Below are 23,599 nucleotides of genomic sequence, written 5' to 3'. Positions count from 1 at the left end.
ATATGTTGTGCACAAAGTATAGGGGAGAGTGGGGAAGGTTCCAACGAGGGGCAGTTGCAAAATGGCTTATTTCTTCAAGCAGGAATAAGTGATGATATTCATACTGCACATGCTCTATTATGTGCTCTATCATCCCCTCATCCTTCCTGGAAGAAATCAGCCACATGTGACCATTCCTTCTACAAAAGATCATTTTCATGGTAAAAAAAAGTTTTTTTTTTTTAAAGATCGGATTTTTTGTCATAGTGTCTAGTTGTTTGTGTGACACATTATAAAAACATAACATTTAAATCAGTCTTTTCTGAGCTATAATAGGCATAGCATTTGTCAATGATATTGTGTCAAGCTAATATACCAAGTTTTATCAGTGTAGGGACAGTTGCAACAGTTGAACCACCACATTGATTTAAAAGCTTGCCATAACATTACATAATTGTAATTTTATGGATTAATAAAGAACCCCTTTCAAAAGTTAGTTAACTCTCTTTTTTTATTTAAGTAAATAGGTTAAAAACCTACTTGTTACTTGAGAATATTTTTTTTCCATTTACTATTCTTTGGTTTTATACAGCCGATTTACCTTATTGAAGACCCTGTCTGTGCACAAATAAAATAAAGAAATTGAAAAATGATATTTAAGAATGATTTAATTGCATTTTAATGAATGTTGCAACCATCCCCTATTGTGGGGACAGTAGCAACATTTCACTTTGTCTATTCAAGTGTAAATTGTACGTATATTATCATATGTACACATTACAGCAAAGTGGGCGAGTAGCTGACAGATGTGGCTTTATTGTATTAAAATTTTGCCTTTCTAATACAGTCTCTGAGAAACTAGGAAATGCAAAAAGTGTTGCAACCGTTCCCACTCTCCCCTATTTGTGCTTTTTTATAAAATGCTATTTACTTTTTTTATAATGTGCTATTGTGTTAGGAGGGTGGGGTTTGTTTATTTATTTATTTATTCTTTCTCCTTAAATTTAATTTATATATTACCCCTGGATTAATGTTTTTCTTTGTATATTGTTTATATATTTATTATTGTTGTTATTATCTGTTTTGAGCTGTAAATATGTGTATTTACCTTTATATATGTTCAATAAAAAAAAAGGTCAGTAATGGGACTCCGGAAATGGACCTTTTTAAACGTCGTCATGTCCGGCTGCATTACGCGCGTCTCGTGTGTCTGAGGCAGAGGCAGTCATGGCAGACGAGAAGCCAAAGGTGCGTGTGTTGGGGTCTTTATAAGTGTTCTAATAAGCACAACAATTATTTGATACATTATAAAGATTTTTTTTTCCCTCTCTCTCTAATTTATTGTTCAGTAATTCAGTAAAATGTTGATGGTCTTTCATAAAGCTAACATGCTAATTATCTAGTTCGCTAATGTGGCTCGCAGCTCATACAAACGGCAAGTTATAAGACAAAACTTACAGTAAACGAAACGCTGTACCAATGGGGTCTATTGCACTTTCGCGCGCAAAGCGGTCTTCTCTCTCGAACACATAACGTTAACGTTAATCAGTGCCGTTTCAGTGCGTTGATTTATAATTATAACGGACTTATTTTGTTTTTTTGCAATGTATATGATAAGCTGTATTCAGATTTACTCGACTTCCTTCATCTCTGTTTTAACTGTTGCATCATCAATCATTTTTTTAAGAAAAAAAAGTTGTGTGCTCGTGCATTTTTGGAGTATAATGGGAATCTAGGCGGTTTGCTTTACTGACAGACAAACTCTGCTACTGGATTGTGTGCTGTAAACACTTAATTTGAAATGCCTACATTATCAATGTTGGCGTGTCACTATCGTATGGAACTGTATGTTTTTACTGTTATATTGTTAAATGCATTATTACTTTGTTAAATGGCTTAGACTTCACAGGACAACGTAGGCTATTATTTTAGATGGGTGCATAAAAACATTAAATCTGTTTATGGTTGTTTGCGTACCACTTGAGTATCACTAAGATGCTAAGGTTGTTGTTTTTGTATGTTTTTCCATTGGACAAGAATTATTGATGGTAGCTTTATTTCACTTTTCATTTCAGGAGGGTGTGAAAACAGAAAATGACCACATAAATTTAAAAGTAGCGGGGCAGGACGGCTCAGTGGTTCAGTTCAAAATCAAGAGGCACACACCCCTCAGCAAACTGATGAAAGCATATTGTGAGAGACAGGTAAGGGTTTTTATGCACGTGCAACTGGATCATTTACCTTCCATGACAAAAATAATAATCCTTTTAGGTGCACAGGATTATGTTGCCATAAGAGATTGGTAAAGATAATGTGAATGTCTGGAAATAATTGGCTATAATTTGGATAAAAATGTCAGCTGTATGTATCTGCAGAAAATGAGCTTGCTTGTTCAACATTTTTAAAATAATCTGTTTCGTTATTATAATTATTAAATAAAATATTCTATATTTAGAATAAGTTAGTCCTGTATTGCATTATCAGAGTTCTTCTGAAACTCTTGTAGACATGGCTAACATGCTCAGCATGTGTAGTAGATCTAGTCTGCCAAGTCAGGGCTCGCAAAATTTCAAAATCCCTGGTAGCCCTTCGGGCAGGTACTCATCAGATTTTGGTAGCCCGAAAATTAATTTAACTAGCCCAAATTAAAAAACAAATTTTTTTTTTTTTTTTAAATATAGAAAATCGGATAGGAGTTTAAATGTCAATCAAAAATATTTTCAATACACAAATATCAACAAATATGAAGGAAGGAATCTTATTTCACTATTTACAGGGTATCTGCAGAATTTTAAAAAAATAAATTTAAGGCAATTTATGACCAATTTTAAGAGCTGTACAAGTAAAATGAACACAATGAGCGGGGTTGGACAATGTCTATGGTAACATACAGTATTGAGCCATAAAATTACATGATTTACAGTTCAGATACAGGTTTTCACAAAAACAAAAATCTTATACAACAGCGTTTCAGGTTATATAGACCATTTTTATGAAAAGGGATAAATCAAGCATATAAATTATTATATTAATTTAAACGAATAAATATTACTGTCTTAATTGTTTAAATTTTTAGAAGGCATAACTTCTTTCTCATTTACAACTCTATGTGTTTGCTGCGTAAAAAGTTGATATTTGCATTGATCTGACCATAAACAGCAAGAAAGGCTTATTAGAAATGCAAATTCATTCTTTGCCACGAGGTGGCGCTTTAGGAGTGCTGAAATATTGCGGTTTCCCTGGAAACGCTGTACACAAAGCAGCTCCGCGCTCGTAAACGCTGCTTTATCAGGAATTATAGGTAATATGAAATTAAAATGCCAACGACACGTTTCTGAGGACAGTCGGTTCCCTTCAGATACATTCACATAAAGACATCCGCGCCGTATCGCGACTCATGTCTTTCCGTCCCCAACTGTAAGACGTCTAGAAATTATAATTAAGACATTTCTTATACCATTTAACGTATTTAAAACTTTTTATGGCCTTAAGTTTGATACAACTCACTTTCAGAGTTTATAAGGACCCGCGGGAGATCTGTATTTAAGGAGCCCGTCGGGCAGGCAGTGATACATTTTGGTAGCCTGACTGGAAAACACAATAGCCCCGGGACGTCAGGCTAGCGATTTTTCGAGCCCTGCAAGTGCACCAAATGCATGAACACTCAAATCCTTTAACATGCTAAAACTAATCTGAATTTTTATGATTGAACTTTAGTTATAGTTAATTCTGAATTATGAGACTCATACAAAAGATGAGGCCCTTTCTCATGACTCCTAGTAGGGCTTCATTGCACAACAAATTTTGGTTCTATAGATGTTTGCAGAAACCTCAAAAGCTCAGAGTGGTCCTAGATCCTTTGAAGAAAAACTCATCTCTGTAGCACGTAAAACTAAGCAACAAGAAATGTACCTTAAGTCCCAGAGTTTAGGGCTAATATACATCTCTGGAAAGCCTGCTTTGTGTTACATCTGTTCATTTTTCAAAATGCATGAACAATGTAGGATCTCCACCAGATTTCAGCTGGACTTAGCTCTCAATTTACTCAATTTACTATCGATTTACAGACTTGATCATTTATAACGACTTCAGTTTTAAGTGTAATGCCAAGTTCACACTGCATGATTTTAGCCCAAGTTTTCACTTGCCAACAGGTTTTGCGAAATCGCCAACAAATGCCCGGGTCCCACTTTATATTAGGTGGCCTTAACTAATATGTACTTACATTTAAATTAATCATTTGGTACAATGCACGTATTGTGTACATACATGTTTTTACATTGTACTTATATTTTTTAAAAATACCTATATGTAATTACATCCGTAATTAATTTCTGTAATTACATTTATAATTACACTGGTGAGCCGTCCCTTACATCTAAACCCACCCTTAAACCTACCCATAGGTTTCGGATCAGACAGTTGTAGGCGATTCTTCCTATTGTAAAGTCATGCAGTGTGTAACCTCTTGTCACCGATGCAATGTGAACACAGCAGCAACTGACTGCTACCCCAGATAGTCGTGCAGTGTGAAAACAACGGTGATCCGATGACTTTGAAAATCCTGCAGTGTGAACTCAGCATTAGGAACAATAATGTGCAAAATATGTGTTCTAAGAAGCTACGACCACCCTGAGCTGAGATGAGGTTTCTTTAAACATCAACACCATTACACTGTGGTTAAACAAAGAAAAAGAAAAACTGGTAGCATATATCTATATCTATAGAAAAGGTTGGTAGGTTGCAAGAAAACAGGAAGTGTATATGTGAAAACTTCTTCTTGAGCTTAGTACAGGAAGTTGTCTTCATCCGTTGTGGTAAAATGTTGAAGGTCATCAGTTATAAGTATGGAGAAAGAAAAGGTGAATTATTGAAAATAGTTGGCAATTTGGCATAAATGTAAATTCAGAAGCATTCAAGATCTGTCCAAGTTTGAGAGTTTTTAAGACGGGGATCTCCAACCCTGCTCCTGGATAGCTTTCGTCCTGCAGATTTCAGTTCAACCCCAATCAAACACACCTGGGGCCTCATTTATAAAGCGTGCGTACGCTCAGATTTGATCTTGAGTGTGCGTATGCTTAAATCCACTCTAGGGCTGCACGATATATTGCATGCGATTGTCATGCGCATCTCGTCAGTAAAGCCAGTTCCATGATTAGCGGTAAATCTCCGTCACCTGTTTTCAAATGGAGGTGCATTTAATACACAGAGCCGCAGTTCACTGTCAGTGAACTACGGCTCTGTGTATTAAATGGCGCTCCATTTGAATATATGCAATATATCGTGCAGCCCTAATCCACGCCAGCGCTCATATTTATAAAAACTGTCTTTGACGTGGAAAAGTGCTTAGCGTCACGTCAGGGTCTGAGCAGACGTACGCACTTTTTATTGTCGGAGTACTGCAGGTTTTTGAAAATGTAAGCTGTTCTTGCAGCTCGCTGTTCTAAATTATGATGATTGGTGAGGTTTTATATGTTAATGACATTAATTAGGAGTCGTTTACAAGGCAGAGAGTTGAAACCAGTCAATTGCGCGCAAGTTTAAGATCATTTGCGATTCATAGATTTCACATCTGAAAGAGAGGCGTACGCGCGATTTCTGTTCGTACGTTCGTTCTATGAATCGATCGTACGCAAATCTAAGAAATGATCGTAAGATAAAATTTAGGATGGTTTCTGCGCAACATTTTATAAATGAGGCTCCTGAACCAGCTAAAGGTGTTCAGGGTTCCTTGATTATTACAGGCAGGTGTGTTAGAGCAGGGTTGGAACTGAAGTCTGCAGGATGCTATAGCTTTACAGGAGCAAGGTAAGACGTATTTAACGTTAAAAGCAGGCTCTGTCATTCCAAAGCCATACAATACATGAATTGTTGAGGCGTCACTGACTGCATTTTGGAAGACATGCTGGAGGTAATGCTATGGTTTACACTTCACTTAACTCTCAGGTCCACATTTTCTCTGTTTTGAACAGGGGCTAACAATACGGCAAATTCGGTTCCGGTTTGATGGGCAGCCAATTAATGAGACTGACACTCCAGCTCAGGTAGAGTTTACTGATATGACCAGTTCTGAATGTCACCATCCTTTAAGCATATAAGCATATAAAGTTTGATTTCTTTTTTTAATTTTTATTTCCAGTTGGAAATGGAGGATGAGGATACAATTGATGTATTTCAGCAACAGACAGGGGGCCTGATGTAAATAACAACTACCTCTGCCCTCCATCATCACAGTCCTCCCCATTTCCTGTTTTGTTTTTTCTCTATAAATTAAGGCTGACCTCCCTCATTGCCAAAAGCTTGCCTAAAATGCCCATCAGCTCTTGCAAATCAGATGAATGGTGTTGTAAACATATTAATGTATTTCATCAGATGTGGTCCTAAGAGTGTCAAGACTAAAATGCTCAGTGATCAGATCTTTTTTTTGGTTTGGTAGATAGAATTTTGGTCCGTGTCAGTGCTAAAGTACTGTTTTGTTTGCTCAGAGCCATTGGGCTTTTTATATATATTTTATATATGTTGATGTATTTCTCTTTTGTACTCAGGCCAATTTTATTCAGTAACTTGTGTTGTGAATTGAAATGTTGATAAGATTTTGTGTTGGAATAAAAACGTTTTACAAAACCACTTGAGGTGGATCTTTTTTTTGCTTTTAATCATAATCGTTTTTATAACTCCTTTATTATTTCTCTTAATAGAACTAACAGCAGTTGTGGTTTACAAACACCTTGCAGAATCCAAAAAATGTAACAAAACAAGGCCGCATGAAAAAAGAAATATTGATTTAGTGTTGCACTAAAGCTGACACAAAAAAAAAAAATTATATATATATATACTGTATATGTGTGTTATATTAAATATATACATTTAAGTTATAATATTTGAAAAAAAAATTATGATTTTATTATTACATATATGATCAATAACTTGTTTTTTTTTATGGTTGTTCATGAGTGTCGTGTTTGTCCTGAGCAGTTTAAATCGCTCGCTGCTCTTCAGGAAAAAATCCTCCAGGTACGGCATATTGTTTGACTTCTTTTTTTCTCTTCCCAGCAGAGTTTGATTCTGCATTAAATACTTCAATATTACCCAGAAGATAGAATAAATACCATGATCGTGTTTGCCATCTTGAGCAATAGTGAATGTTTGCACATTTTGTATAGTTTTGTATGAGTCCTTCAGTTGTCGACAGGTTTTCAGAGGTGTAAAAAGTACTCAAACATTTTACTCAAGTGAAAGTAAAGATACTGAGTGAAAATTTTACTCAATTAAAAGTACAAGTATCTGGCCAAAAACATGCTTGAGTAAAAGTAAAAAAGTACAACTTAAAATTGTACTCAAGTATTAAAAAAAATAAGACGTCCAAAAATGACACTTCAAGAACTACACAAAGTGAATATGACAGTAACTCATACAACCCCTGTTAATGAATCAGTGTCGTCTAAAGTGAAACAATGAAAATTACAAATACTAACATTTTAAACTTGACCGTCGTGTTTACTTTGTGTGGTTTCTGAAGTGGTCCTGTCCCCTTGCATTACGGACTAAAAATCTTTGCTTGTGTTCATCTGAAGAAAGAAAGTCATTAACATATGGGACGACATGAGAATCTTAATTTTTGGGTGAACTATCACTTTTAATAACAATGTGATGCAGAGGTTAGAAACATATTCCCGACAGAATGCAAGAATGGGTTGAATTAACGAGGAGAGTCATAGAATCAAAACATACAACATTAACGTTTTTAAAGCCCACTTTGTGTTGTCTACATCACTGTCTAAAATGATAATGAATCTTTTAATTGTTTATTTGGGGCATTTTTGTGGGGGCTTTTTCTCAGCAAATATTGCTACATAATTATTTGCGACTAATATGAATTAAATCATGTAATTATTAAAGATTTAAAAAAATATTCATTGAAAGTCCAAATTCCTACTCAATGTGTTATATAATGATATATTATTAATACAACCTATCTGGTAAGAACTTCACTAAACATGAATTACAATTAAGCAAACATACGATGTTCACTTATTCACTTTTTTTTGGAGATTTGTAACATTTAGTTTAAAAAACATAATTTCACCAAAAATATTAATTATATTTAACTTTTTACGACTGATTTTATTTGCACTCAGTCTTGTGCATTCAGCCAATATATTACACAACTAATGGCTCTATCAAAATAAAGAATGAATACATTTTTTAGGGGGAAAACGCAACTTTGCTACCTCAACATGCTTCCTCAGATTTGATGGTGAGCTTTTGAATCCAGACCAGACATTGGTTCTCACGTCAAGCACGCGCGTTTGAGCTTCCGTTTCCCATATTTAATGTGTATAAGATAAAATAAAAATGTAATGTACTTTTTAAGTTGAAATAAAATTGTAAGGAGTAAAAAGTACTGTTTTTTCCTTCAGAAATGTAATCAAGGAAAAGGACAAGTAGTCAGTTTAAATTGTACGAATAAAGTAAAAATCCCCCAAAATAATACTTAAGTACAGCAATCAAGTAAAAGTAGCCTATCTTACACCTCTGCAGGTTTTATTCTAAAGTTTAGAATAAAACCTGTCGACAAGTGAAGGACTCCAGTGTAGTTATCTAAAGTAGTTTAGAATCTAAACTAGAATCTTCTAAACTTTTCACAAAGACAGTTTGCTGTCTGGCGCCGCCTCAGTGGCGGATCTGCAGAAGTGCAGCACTAATCGCGTCTAATGGGCGTGTACAGGAGCGCAGATTCAGCACCAAGAGACTGATGACCTGAGCAGGAGACGCTCTTTGTGGCTTGATGACAATAATCTGTCGAATATAGTTTGGGAAAGCCGCGAACAGAAGCTTTGAGTGTTCAAGATGACGACCACCACCACTTACCAAGGCATGGACCCGACCGCGAGGAGCAGCTCCAGGTGCTGATAGATGTCTATAGGAAGATAATGCTCAAGCGCTTTAGGCTGTAGTAAACCGGCCAATTATTTAACCGTTGTGATGTCTAAATACGTTATCTGAAATGTAATATTTCTGACAAAAGACGAAATTACTCTCTAGCTAAACGATATTGGCGTAAAAACGGGTGGCGATGCTGATGAGAAATGAACACCATCTTGGGTACAAACACTGCATTTCGGAATAAAAATGGTAGGCACTAGCTTAAAGGAAAAAGTTTGTTGGATTTTAAAAGCCCATCAAAGCAGCATTTTCTGGTTTATAAAATGCCTGTTCTATTGTACTAACATGTGCATCCCTCCGGCAGTGTCTGAAAATCTGGTTAGCTAGCTATCTAGACATCTTTTTGGGGGATGCCAGAAGCGCGTGCTGCATTTTTGAGGCATCACTGTCGCTTTTCAAGTCAGCTCGATGTGTATTATAATGCTCCAAAATGCTGTCTAGGCAGGCAACTCGCAAGGCTTTGTGACACGGCCTCAATTGACTGCAGCATCCCCAAACGGAAACCCATAATTAATGACATAATTGATGAGTAATTAATAGGCTACAGCTTCTTTAATGCATTGTCAGTCGTTTGTAAATCGGAAACCAGTCCCTGTCCAGGTTTTCAGAGTACGGGAGGATGCTTGAGCGCATGTGTGTGTATTTTGGTTGGGTGCGGTTCAGTTGGTGTGGTAAAGAATTTTATTATGCTTCCTGTTGTATCCGTCTTTTCATAAGATAATGCCAATAGTAACATCCAAATCAAACACTTGCATTTATCCATCTTTTGCACTTTATCCATTCATTTTTATTCCTTGCAGTTGTGTGTATTGTATGTAACCGGTGGCTTTTTCAAGGCTATCTGGGTTAAATTCCTTTTTGACAGGCTTATTCCTGTCTGGCGCCCGAACTTTTTGAGTCACTTGAAATGTTTTCTCTGAAACCATTTAGTAGTTATTGGAAAGTAATAAGGTAAACCATATCCTAGATTCAATAAACAAATCATGGAGATGTCTTATAAATCAAAGATGTCTTCCACTTGTGCATCTGGGCCACGTCACAGTGAAGAAAGGAGTGGGATCCGTTTCACAGTCGTGAACGATGAACTTCTGAGCTCCAAGAAGGTCCTTGGTCTAGAACCCGCAGCAGGAGGAGCCTTGAAGGTGTAGGTTCTGAAGTTGTTGCAGAAGATTGGGGGCACTAAGTTTGGTCGTCGTTTCTGTTGCTGTTTCCAAACTCCCCACATTCACTTCTTTCAGAACTTCTTTGTTTCTCCTTACAATCCCTTAATCTTAGGAGGGATTTGCATTTTGGCACCTTTCAGACCCAGTGTTTTGAATGGCCGATGCTGTCGGAGGTGGCCGATGCCCTCTCTGTCATGAGGTCTATTTCCATAGCTTAAAGGGATAGTTAACCCAAAATGAAAATTCTGCCATTAATTACTCACCCTTATGTCTTTCCAAACCCATAAGACCTACGTTCATCTTCGGAACACAAATTTCGATATTTTTGATGAATTCTGAGAGCTTTCTGACCTTGCATAGACCGCAATGGAACTACCGGGTTCAAGGTCCAGAAATGTAGTAAGGACATCGTTAAAATAGTCCATGTGACATCAGTGGTTCAAACGTAATGTTATATGAGAATACAAGAATATTTTTTGAGCCTGGTCTCACATACACATGCAGCATTGAACACACAAACCGCGAATACACACCCAGAGCAGTGGACAGCCATTTATGCTGCAGCGCCCAGGGAGCAGTCGGGGGTTCGGTGCCTTGCTCAAGGGCACCTCAGTTGTGGTATTGAGGGTTAGAAGAGCACTGTACATTCACTCCCTGTGTTTGACGTGCATATAATGCACAAACTTTGCTTCCTTGCTCCTGTAAACAAACGTTGGTTTTCGCGAGACTCACACGTTCATGCGCTATGCCTATGTCCGGCGGCAACCGCCGGAAAGGCAGTCTCTTGTCTGGGGCTATCCTAACTTTAAGAAGTTATTTACAATGATTTTTAAGAAGATTCTTTTCTAGAATTTAAATTCTTCTTAGATTTTGTCTTAAGAACAATCCTAAGAAAAATATTTATTCCCGACTCAAGGGAGGGAGGAGCCATGGTGGAGCCTTGCCAGGCGAAATCAAGGAGACTATGGACTGAGATGGAGCCAAAGGCGGTGGAGACCCAGGCGAACCCAAGGAGTCAGACACCCAGGGTGACGGTGAAGGCCTGGAGCACCATGGTGGAGATGGGGGCTTGGCAGACAGGGTGGAGACAGAGGGAGTGAGGACCAATGAGGAGCTGGAGGTAAGGATAAGCCTGACAGAGCCAGAGGGATGGAGGAATGAGATGTCCAGAGGAGTTGGTGGAGACCATAGTGGAGGCAGGTCAACGACTGACAAAGGTGAAGCCGGAGTGTAAAGTCAATGAGGTGCTGAAGGGTCAGAAGGCTGAGGTGTTGGAGGTGTGGAGTCCAGGGCTCGGAGGACTGAGATGGAGCCATGGGATTGACACCCCAGGACAGCGATGGAGACAAGAAGATCTGAGGCTCATCCACATCGCAAAGGGGCGAACATAGAGGAGGAGCCGATGAGCCAGAGGGAACCATTGGAGGCAGAGCCAAAAGACTGGGTGGTTTTGGAAAAGGAGGCGGGAGAGGGAGTCTGGGCGGAAGCATCAACGACGACACAGACTTTGTACTGGCTGGAACCAGCAGAGACACAGGAGATTCAGGACTAGGCAGAACTAGCAGACACAAAGGAGATTCAGGGCTGGGCAGAAACACAGAATCTCTGTTGTTGGCTCTGGCTCACGTATCGTGGCAGGCTCAGTCTCATGGTCTGCGGTGGGCTCAAACTTTGCTGTTGCGGTTCTGGTAGTAGTGGCTGGAGCGCTAACTTGCTCCTCACTCTCACAAATGGTAAAGGGGGAATTGTTGTGGAGGAGTACCCACTCCACATACTCCAAGTGTCCCTAGCGCAGTCATTGAGGCTTGTTTGGAAAAGCACACAGAGGCAGTCATCATCACAAGGTCCAGAAGATGACAAAGGTCCAGAATGTTCTGTGTGTGTGTTTAGTCTGGGCACACTGAGGTTTTAGGTTCAAGAAGGTGGGTTGATTTTGATCGGGTTTCGTCACCATGAGACGAAATCAGAGGTGTTTAATTTAGAATCCTCACTGCGAGATGAGACATTTAGTTCACGAGACGAGACGAGCAGTGTTGGGAAGTAACTAGTTACATGTAACGGAATTACGTAATTTAATTACAAAATAAAAGTAACTGTAATCAGTTACAGTTACTGAGAAAAATATGTAATTAAATTACAGTTACTTATAGTTCTTATACAACAAACTATATGTGAAAACACCCTTAAATTGACATTATGAAATTGACAAAGTGTACTTTAAGAAACAATCATGAAAGTGTACGCTCTTTATGTAGCTACACCTAAGTGACCATTTATTTAATTAATATTAATTATAAGCAAATATATTTTATAGGCCCTAATATTGCAAGTACAAGTGCACTTTTATTATGCATTGGGAACCATGTAGTTTCAACACTTACAAAAGGACAAAGAAACAGCCCCTGCCTATGAGCCTTTTCTTTGCCTTTTCTTCTTGCCTTGTGTTAAGACTTGTAACATGAGGCCAAACTGGGAGAACAAGAAAAAATTTAAACACTATCAACAAAAACCTCTGTAATAACGAAACTAAACTTTAAAATAAAAGTAATGCATAATCCAGAGATGAAACATAACCATGACAAATGGAACATTTAGCTGAAAGTTAGATTAAATCTAGTTTGATTAAATCTAAATTGTTTTAATGTATATTTTCACCTTTTAATAATTGGTGGACTCTTCAAGTGTCGCCATGTATCTGTAAGGGTTGCTGAGCCTATGTTTGAGATATACAGGCTCATATTATAATCATATTGCTGTTCAAATTAATTAACAGAAACAGGCACATTTATGTTTGCATTTAAACATACTGTCAAAAATAACTTAAGATTATTTAAAGCATATGTTCCCTCTTCACTAAAGAACAAAAATCCAGCTTTGAATGGTTACTAGGGCCTAACATTTGCAAGCTTGAATGTCAACCTACAGTAGGAACTGCTGTTCAGACATGTTACCAGATGGCTTATCAAAAATATCTTTACAACAACCTTAAGTTAATAAATAGTGTCAGGTTGCATTACAGTTAAACAGGAAAAGCTAGTTTACACCCCACTTTATGCAAGATTTAGTCTCTGACGTTATCTTTGTAGTTATGTTTTAGTTACATCCTCATGTTACTAAAATGTTCATCTTCAAGGCTCAGTTTTGCTTTCCATCTGACTGGAACACTGAGCAATTTTTGTAAATGTATTTTTGGAGTAATTATAAGGCTGAGAGACAGTTTCAAAAGAATAGATTATTTGATTCGAGCGTCCACTCCAAAGGATAGAGCTGATTCCACTGAGAGGGAATGTAAAAAGTTAATTTATAAATGAGATGACGTATGTGTCTTTTTTTTTTTTAAATGATCCCCCCCATCCCCCCATTTTGAGTCCCTTTTTATACAGGTGCTGGTCATATAATTAGAAAATCATCAAAAAGTTGATTTATTTCACTAATTCCATTCAAAAAGTGAAACTTGTATATTATATTCATTCATTACACACAGACTGATATATTTCAAATGTTTATTTCTTTTAATTTTGATGATTAGAGCTTACAGCTCATGAAAGTCAAAAATCAGTATCTCAAAATATTAGAATATTTACATTTGAGTTTGAATAAATGACCATCCCTACACTGTAAAAAATTGTTGTAAAAAAACAGCCAAAATCTGACAGTAACATACTGTTTTCCATTAAAACAGTAATGTTCTGTAGAAAACAATGCATTATGGGCAATATTTTTCAGTTTAAGAAATTGCTGTTAATTTACAGCCAATTTTTAACAGTACTCTACTGTATTTAAGTAATACGTTTTTTTGCTGTTTGCAGTGCTTTATGGGCTGTGTTAAATACAGTACAATGCAGTATTTTTATATATATATATTTTTTTTTTAATTGGGTGTACAACTGCGAGTACAAGTTTGGTCAAAGTGCGTTATGTTTTGTCAGTTTGGTTAATTTGCAATTTTCTAGCATCCAAAATAATTTTCAGTCAGGTAGCCTACTTGTGATGACATTTTTTTACAAACGTCATTTGTAAAGCACTTTTTTCACGAAGAGGAAAGTTCGAAGGACATCTGCTTTACATCGCCATTCGCCATCCGAAGTCCTTCAACTGCACTGACCTGCATCTGCATCTGTACCTACACGGTAATTAAAAGCATTTTCTTATATTCCTCACCAGTATTTTATTCAGGTATTATTACCAGAAGTAATGTTATGACATCGATGCTCAGCAAGCTGTCGAGCTAGTGAGTGTATGGTTTTAAAATGGCCCTTCAGTGCTGAAATGTGAACATTTCATACATATTTACACACATTTACAGTCACGAGGTTGTAAAGCGTCTCTTCACGCTAAAATGTGTGAATAATTCAAACATATACACGCATTTTAGTCACCAGGTTTTATCAAGTTTGTTTTAGATCATCTCTAAACTAAGACGTCGTTGTTGAAAACTGGCCAGTTAACAATCTGTTGCTCATTGTTAATGTCTTCAAATTCCACAGAAAATCACTAAACAAACTTGATGTATGAAATGTCGATTATTTAAAGTTAGTTTAAAGGTGACATATGTTTAAAATGAGAATAGTTTTAGTGTTTAATATCCACAGCAAAAACATATATTTTGATAACTTGATTTGCGATTAGAAATTTAGGTGCAAAGATTGATACGGGTTGTAACCAAAATCAGCCATTATACTTGTCTTTTTCTGACGTATTTTAACGCCAGAACGCCGTTTTGTTTTTGCGCACAAAAGTATTCTTGTCGCTTCATAACATTAAAGCTGAACCACTGTAGTCACGCTGACAATTTTAACTATGTCTTTACTAACTTTCTGGGCCTTTAAAAGTGCAATGACTTTGCTGCCTATGTGCGGTTCAGATACCTCTCAGATTTCATCAAAAATATCTTAATTTGTGTTCCGAAGATGAACGAAGGTCTTATGGGTATGGAACGACATGAGAGTGAGTAATTAATGACTGAAATTTCATTTTTGGGTGAACTAACCCTTTAAAAACCTCTTTAAAAATGTCTGTTCCCTACAGGTGTGTGCCACTGCAGCTGACGTTGAGACAACCCTGACTGTACCCGCAAGTCCTCGCCTGATTCTACTTGGTATACATTTAATTGATTGACATATTACATTTCTATTTTTCTTTGAATGTACAGATGTTTATGCAAGGTGAGATGCATGTTGCTATTACTTGAATTTTCAGGTGGAACTGGGCAAGTCACTTTTGGGCGCTGGATGATCACGCTTGAGGGTCGTGTCATATCTGAAGGCATCACATCAACCTTTTTGATGGGACTTGCTGCTGTATTTGCAATATACTATATGCTTAACCTCCAATATCAAGAAGAAGCAGCCTGTACTCTGGAATTCATTTAGAGGTGAGACTGCTTGAATTTCCTTTTCGTCATTATAGCTTTTCTTGAGTTATAATTGCTAAAACCTGCATCACCAGAAACCATTACTTTGCCTAAAGGGATAGTTTGCATTTATACCAAGATGGTATTTCCTATTTTGAGTAAATACCTGTGAGCGATACCATCTTATGTTAAAAATCATCTTATGTTGCTTATTGTGGCTTGCAAAGTTTTTGTTACCTGACCCCATGTTCTGCTACTATTTGTTTGCCCAACATTTAACCCGCTGACTAGGAGATTTCTGATCACAGGCCTGCCTTAGTTAATGTCAGGCTTGTGATCAAAAATCTCCCTGCCAGCTAGGTAATTGCTGGGCAAAAATGAGTAGCAGAACAGGGGGTCAGATAACAAAAACTTTGCAAGCCACAACACAACAAAAACGTTAAAAGAACAATACAAATGAAATACATGAGCTGCTTTATGCCTTTGTCTGATCTCACTGCATCTTTATTTATATTTATTTATTTTTTATGCTAGATTATTACTGCAGTGGAGCTGATTTTCAAATCACACTGCTTATAAGCTTGAATAGAGGCATAATACTGTCTCCTGTGCATAGTAATACACTTGTAATTTTTAACAAGTAAATTACTTCCAAGATATTGAAAAACAGGCAGCAAAATTTGACAAAATACCTCATGATGTCAGTACTAGTTATTAACATAATGTGCAAAACCCAAACTACCCTTTTAAGCTTACAAGGTGTCCCTTATAGTTTTTCATTCAGTCTCTGACGCTTGTAATTGCAGGTGCTTCATTGGCATCAATCCCGAAAAAGGCACAAAGGCCACCCGGGGAAAGGTTGTCCCGAAAAAATTCTCCACAGTGAATGCACATGTCTCCACACTATTGAAGAACCTAATCGACTTTCAGTGGGACTTCATATAGGTCAGTGAGCTCTCCTCTTGTTTCTGTCTGTGTTGTTTTGACAGACTGATGTTTCCACATTAAACCACAAAGTTCATTTAAAAAAGTAAAAGTGTGCTAAAAAGAACAAAAGCAATACAACCTTTAAAAAATGTTTCAGGAGAGTAAAGGAATGAAAATCAAAAAAATTAAATGCTATCAAATCAATAGACCAGTGGTTCTCAAATCTGTCCTGGAGAACCACCAGCCCTGCACATTTTGCATGTCTCCCTAATCTATCACACCTGATTCAACTCATCAGCTCATTAGTAGAGAATGCAAGACCTGAAGTGTGTCAGATATAGGGAGACATACAAAATGTGCAGTGCTGGGGTACTCTAGGACAGGTTTGAGAACCACTGAATTAGACCAACAACAGTTGATTCTTTTGTAGCTGAACATTTGTCTGGGTGTTAGTTATTCAGTTTCATTACCATCTATACAAAAGGCAACATCTTAGGAATAATTTTGTGCTGTAATATAAACATGGACCATTCAGTGAATCTGAACAGTAGAAATGTGTAAAAAAAAAGAAAAATAGTCAGTGTTATGGAAAAATGAGTTGACTTGAGACATGCAGGAAGCGTTTTGTTAGTCAACACTATCAGCAATCTCCTTGTTATGTTGTGTTCTACATTGACAATTCTAGAGTTATTTTGATAAAATATTTTGTTTGCTGATGTTTTACAGGGGTACCAGTTGGAATACCTCAGGAGACAACATGCAGCCAGGTCGTCATGGTTAAGTGGGTGTAAAATGACAAAGTCATTCACCTAGGACTAGAACTCTTTCAAAAGGTACACGAGCCTCCTCACTGGAATGTTTAAAAAAGTGCTGAAAAAACCCTGAACAAATGTTTTTTTTCACTAAAATGTTTCACAAAATTTGTTGCATGTTAGTGCAGATCCAAAAATGTTCAAAACATGTTAAATGTTTAATGTGTTTGACCTCAGGTTGTCATGTTTGGAACTTATTTTATGTTTGTGTCTGTTATTTATTTTTTATTGCCATTTGTTTTTATTTATACGTTTTTTTTTTTTTTTTGTTAGCCAAAATCTGTTTTCTTCTGTTTTTTTTACCTTTTTTAGTTTTGAATCCTTGTTAAATTGTTGACTGCTCTTCTAAATAAAACTTTATTTTGATATATATATATATATATATATCCTTTAAGTGTTTGCTTTTTTAGATCTTTCAATATAATGTATTTTAAGTAGATGTGTGTAGCCCACAGAACAATAATGTTCGACTGAAAAATCTAATTACAACATCATTGGTTACTTTAAATTCACTCTTTACAAAGGCATAAAATAGCATTAGATTTAAAAATATATTTTAAAAAAATTTGAAATAAATTAAGTAATGAATCTCCAGTCCAATTATTTCTATCCATTTTATGCCTTTGTACAATAAAGAGTGAATTAAAAGTAACCATAATGATGTTGTAAATTGAAATAATCACAGAAATGTACTGCATTTAATTATTACAGAAAAAAGCTGTTAAATAATTTACAGTATGAATACTGTAGAATTACAGTAGATTGCTGGCGACTCTGCTGCCAGTATTTTACTGTAAATTAAAAAAAAAACAATTATACTGTATTTAATTCTTATGGTAATAAACTGTAAAATAATTTCACAGTACGAATACTGTAAAATTACAGTAGATTGCTGGCGACTCTGCTGCCAGCACATTACCGTTTTTTTACAGGAAAATTTTTTACAGTGTACAATATAAATTCTGGGTATCTCTTGTTCTTTGAAACCACAATAATGGGGAAGACTGCTGACTTGGCAATGATCCAGAAGACGAACATTGACACCCTCCATAAAGAGGGTAAGTCACAGAAGGTCATTACTGAAAGGTGTGGCTGTTTACAGAGTGCTGTATCAAAGCATATTAAATGCAAAGTTGACTGGAAGGAAGAATTTGGGTAGGAAAAGGTGCACAAGCAACAGGGATGACCGCAAGCTTGAGAATACAATCAAGCAAAGCCAATTCAAACACTTGGGAGAGCTTCACAAGGAGAGAACTGAAGCTGGAGTCAGTGCATCAAGAGTCACCACGCTCAGACGTCTTCAGCAAAAGGGCTACCAAGCCAATTCTGAACCAGAGCCAACGTCAGAAGCATCTTAACTGGGCTGTGGAGAAAAAGAACTGGACTGTTGCTCAGTGGTCCAAAGTCCTCTTTTCAGATGAAAGTCAATTTTAAATTTCATTTGGAAATCAAGGTCCCAGAGTCTGAAGGAAGAGTGGAGAGGCACAGAATCCATGTTGCTTGAAGTCCAGTGTGAAGTTTCCACAGTCAGTGATGATTTGGGCTGCCATGTCATCTGCTGGTGTTGGTCCACTGTGTTTTCTGATGTCCACAGTCAACGCAGCCATCTACCAGGAAATTTTAGAGCACTTCATGCTTCCTTCTGTTGACAAGCTTTATGGAGATGCTGATTTCATTTTCCAGCAGGACTTGGCACCTGCCCACACTGCCAAAGGTACCAAAAGCTGGTTCAATGACCATAGTGTTACTGTGCTTGATTGGCCAGCAAACTCGCCTGACCTGAACCCCATAGAGAATCTGTGGGGTATTGTCAAGAGGAAGATGAGAGACACCAGACCCAACAATGCAGATGAGCTGAAGGCCACTATCAGAGCAACTTAGGCTCTCATAACACCTGAGCAGTGCCACAGACTGATCGACTCCATGCCACGCCGCATTGCTGCAGTAATTCAGGCAAAAGGAGCCCCAACTAAGTATTGAGTGCTGTACATGCTCATACTTTTCATTTTCATACTTTTCAGTTGGCCAAGATTTCTAAAAATCCTTTCTTTGTATTGGTCTTAAGTAATATTCTAATATTTTGAGATACTGATTTTTGACTTTCATGAGCTGTAAGCTCTAATCATCAAAATAAAATAAAAAATAAACATTTGAAATATATCAGTCTGTGTGTAATGAATGAATATAATATACAAGTTTCACTTTTTGAATGGAATTAGTGAAATAAATCAACTTTTTGATGATATTCTAATTATATGACCAGCACCTGTAAATGTTGAGGACATTTTTCCTAGCCAGGTATAATATTTGTAGTTTGTGTGGTTCTGTGGTTGTTTTTTAGTTTTTCCAGACAGTGGGAGCAAAAACAAAAACAAAACAATTGTTGGTTGAGAATCTGGTTAAAAACCAATGTATGCTTTATACAGCACTTATTTTAAGACTTTGCCTCTATTTACTGCCATGGAATAAAGGCATTTGTCAATTTGCAAACACGTTATGAGAAACCAGGGGACTGTTGGAACTCAGATACTGCTGGGTTTAATTTGTTGATCTAGTCTTCTGTCAGGTAGGCGTAAAACACAAGTTGTTATGATGAACCCAGCTGCTGGACTTACAAAAAAAAATACAATGAAACAACATGGAAAATATAAACAAGAGCACAGTGATCAACACCAGAAAGGGCAAACAAGAGCACTCAAAGCAGAAGGCAGGATGAAGATGGATGGAAGTGATTAGAAGCCCAGGAGAGTAAGAGTGAAAACCAGTGAGGACATAACATCAGTGAAAAGATCATTATTCTGCAAGTTTATGTGTAGAAGTTCACAAATCCCAAATGTCAATCCCCATATGAAAATGTCATAATTTGCCTTCAGAATTCTTGGAATGAATGAATCCTTCTCAGTCCACCCCCAAATGTAAATTTGCAGCTGTGAGAGTACATTCTCGTGGCTTTGTGAGGAACTGGTCCAAAGAAACAAATACATACTATAGAGAGTGTCAAAAGTGCATTAAACAGAGGCATAAACCATTTGTCAGTCTCTTCTGCTATGGAAGTGCCCTGTGAAATAAATGCTTAATTTACTGAACATTAATTGCAAGGATATTTAGCAAGAAAAATAAGCTTGTTTTATTTTATTAAATTAAGCATGTCACCACATTGCTTTATACTGATAAAAAAGATTCTGTGGTGAAGTAAATTGTCATTGTGTATTGTGTACCAAATATTGAAGTCTCTGTGTTTGAGTCAGTGCCGCATTGCTACAATGATTATGCAGATATGGCGTCTACATGATATCTATTGTATTATTTGCTTAGATGTTTGCTTAGAACACATACACTTTAAAGCGCTCACTGTAAAAAACAATTCTGTAAAATTTACGGGTAAAAAAAACTGGCAGCTGTGGTTGCTGGAATTCTATCATAAAATATACGGTAGAAACATTTTAGGTTTTAACTTAAATTTACAGTTAAATACCGTAATTTCATTAACTGATGTAATGTTAATATACCGACCTATTGAAGTACTGAAATCTGTTTTGTAGCTTTTAAATACACTTATAACCACCAAATGCAGAAGGTGATGAATCACATGAACCAAAGCCCATCACAAGCAGCTTTTAAATAATAACAAATATAGAAGGTGCAGTGTCATTCACACAAGCACTAAACATCATCATGGTGAGACTCATTAAACTGAAATATGCAATACACATTAATTTAACAACATTAGATGTAACATACAACCCTAATAAACATAACTGATAAGAAAAAACTAAGAAGAACGTCTCAGGTTACATATGTAACCATAGTTCCCTGAGTAGAGAACAAGACACTGCGTCCTCTAGGGGTCGCTATGGGGAACGCTGTCAGTGTGACCTGTGTCTGAAGCATATATACAAAAACACCACATGTTGGCCGGTGACAGCCTATGACGACACTACCAGCACGACCACAGTATAAAGGGGTGCCGGGAAAATACGTCATTTACTTCTTCGTCTGAAGCATGGCACCAAGCCTAGAGGACGCAGTGTCTCGTTCCCTACTCAGGGAACCATGGTTACATATGTAACCTGAGACATTCCCTTTCAAGGGAACTTCGAACTGCGTCCTCTAGGGATCGCTATGGGGAACGGAATATCCATGCCACCATGCTGAGGGGTGTGCAAGCCAAGCACAAAAGGCAAGCACTAAGTACCAACTCTACCCGGCTAAGGGAGTTGCCCCTGGGACGGTTCGACGGCTGTCAGTGACATTATCCCCTTCGGCCAAAACCTGAGCTGCATACCCCAGAATCAGAATCAGAAGCAGAGATTCCTTTAAGGGGATACGACCAAAGCGCCTAGGATAGTAACTAGGTCTTGGCCTGCCACCCAGGGGCTACTGCTTGCTCTGCATAAGTTCGCTGAAGGAATTGCCTCAACAGATCCTTGGTAGCAACACCCTGTGCAAGTCAGTATCACTGGGGATACATAGGTAGAGTGGGGCCCAAGGTGAAAACCGGGACCTGACCGACTCAAAGAAAGGGCACGCAGCCGCAGCGTGTAACCCATACCATACAGGATTTTAGAAAGATCGCAAAACACTTGGTGTGCGATCTTACCACAACGTGGCTTTCAGAAAGTGCACAGAGACTAGCGTGCGCACTTACCATAACATGGATTTGAAACACCGTTCTGGAGAGCGGAGAACTCAACTCTCAGCATGAGAGGGATCTCAGACGCTCAGATGGGAGCGGCATGCTCATAGGTGACCCTCAGTGGTGAGGGTAGAGATGCTAGCTCGACCAACAACATAGCTCTGGAGAGCAGAGAACTCAACTCTCAGCATGAGAGGGATCTCAGACGCTCAGAAGGGGGCGGCATGCTCATAGGTGACCCTCAATAGTGGGGGGGTGGGGGGTTCTATCACAGAGCTCTAAGGAGCAGAGAACTCAGCTCTCAGAAAGAGAGGAAACTCAGACAGGGGAGACGCACACTCTAGGCAAGGGCTCAGGGAGATTGCTACTTAAAAACCCTTGGAAGGGGAGCAGTCCCTAAGCTAGCACATAGATATCCTCAGATAGCCATGCACCTTCTCAAACCATAGAAACTGAAGTAAAAAGACCCGCAGGTCCTGGAACTGCAGTGTTGCAAGAGTGGAACACATAAATACCAGTGAACCGTAGAACTGGATTCGTACTCACCCATCCATGGTTCCTGCGCATGAGATCAGTCCCGGAGGCGAAATCCGAAGAGTCAGGTCCAGACCATCAGTAAGGTAGTTTCTATGAAACATAGAACTTAACCAAAACATCATAAGTTCAGCATGGAGACTGCAATGATTTTAAAGTGCAGGTTTCTATTTTGGTCCCCACCCAACCTCGGTCAGGTGTAATAATATGGTGGTTGCAGGGGAATTAGAGAGGGGAAGATAAGGGCTGATGACAGGCCCCCCGAGGGAAGGGAGTAGATGTTCAATTCTTACTCTAGTCCGGACGAGAGCATTGAGAACGCCTTGTCTGGATCACCTCCCTCAGGTCTTGCCTACCTCTCTTTGACCCGCGCCTCCCTCTAGCCCTGCCCGCAGGCGGGGGAGGGGCACGAGTCACGACACTAGCCTTCTGTGCCCATCTCTGATCCCCAGATGGAGATGGGCCAGGACCCCTGTGTTGTTCGGGATCAGACCTGGACCTTCTTGGAAGCCTTCGCCTTCCTAAATTTCTCGACCACCGTCTCGGCGGAGGTACCGAAAAGCTCGGAAGGCGAGACTGGTGCATCGAGAAGAAAGCCCTTCTCTTTCTTCCCAACATCTGCCAGATTCACCCACAGATGTCTCTCCGTTACCACCATGGCCGCCATAGACGTGCCCATTCTGTAGCAGTGGCGGCCTGCTTAGTTGCACGGAGAGCCAAATCCATGGTGCGGCGCAGCTCAGCAACTTCATCAGGTGACAAGCCCTGACACTTATCCAGGTCCTTCAACAGATTAGCCTGGTATGCCTGAAGCACCGGCATCGTGTGCAACGAAGCAACAGCCTGACCTGTTGCTGCGTATGCCCTGCCATTTAAGTGAGATGTTTCCTGAAGGGCCTAGATGGCAAGGAGGGAGCCTTGAGAGAGGATGTCTCGCCCACAGAGAGATAGCTGGCCAGCGTCTCTTCCACAGGGGGCATCCCCTCATAGTGGTTTTCACGCATCCCCTCAATGTTAGCATAACTGGTATGCTGAAACCTATGAACGCAAGAGGAAAAGGGCTTTTTCCATTCCCTCTCAACCTCCGCATGGAGATCAGGAAGAAATGGAAGGCTCACTCGAGCTGGGGGGCTATGGCCAGAAAGCGCCACCATCTTGGCCCGCTTGGCACGTTCCATAACCTCCAACAGCTCGTCATACTCAGGGCAGGAGGATTGAGAGGGCTCAGTCTCAACTTCTTCACCCTCAG

The 23,599-nt window shown here is 38.5% G+C and overlaps 1 protein-coding gene and 1 long non-coding RNA gene across 2 annotated transcripts; both read left to right on the top strand.

The window, feature by feature from the left end:
* The first annotated feature begins 1,129 nt into the window (after positions 1-1,129).
* sumo2a (small ubiquitin like modifier 2a) lies at positions 1,130-6,606 on the top strand. Its single transcript, XM_058780229.1, has 4 exons — positions 1,130-1,227; positions 2,055-2,183; positions 5,952-6,023; positions 6,119-6,606. Exons 1-4 carry the CDS (start codon positions 1,207-1,209, stop codon positions 6,179-6,181), a joined length of 285 nt encoding a protein of 94 aa, XP_058636212.1. The 5' UTR covers positions 1,130-1,206; the 3' UTR covers positions 6,182-6,606.
* Positions 6,607-13,968: 7,362 nt separating this feature from the next.
* Positions 13,969-17,510, top strand: LOC131542853 (uncharacterized). The gene is made up of 5 exons (XR_009271800.1): positions 13,969-14,218; positions 15,117-15,186; positions 15,288-15,462; positions 16,248-16,386; positions 17,095-17,510. It is a non-coding gene; the product is annotated as an uncharacterized LOC131542853 (long non-coding RNA).
* The last annotated feature ends 6,089 nt before the right edge of the window (positions 17,511-23,599 follow it).

The sequence above is a fragment of the Onychostoma macrolepis genome, chromosome 06 (assembly GCF_012432095.1).
Source record: "Onychostoma macrolepis isolate SWU-2019 chromosome 06, ASM1243209v1, whole genome shotgun sequence".
Classification (NCBI taxonomy): domain Eukaryota; kingdom Metazoa; phylum Chordata; class Actinopteri; order Cypriniformes; family Cyprinidae; genus Onychostoma; species Onychostoma macrolepis.
This window is presented reverse-complemented; position numbering and strand designations above follow the sequence as displayed.

Bases quoted from the DNA above. Each gene is read 5' to 3' on its own strand.
- sumo2a (XM_058780229.1), top strand. From the start codon at position 1,207: ATGGCAGACGAGAAGCCAAAG. The intron at 2,184-5,951 runs GTAAGGGTTTTT...TGTTTTGAACAG, and splicing joins AAGCATATTGTGAGAGACAG to GGGCTAACAATACGGCAAAT. The intron at 6,024-6,118 runs GTAGAGTTTACT...TTTTATTTCCAG, and splicing joins AGACTGACACTCCAGCTCAG to TTGGAAATGGAGGATGAGGA.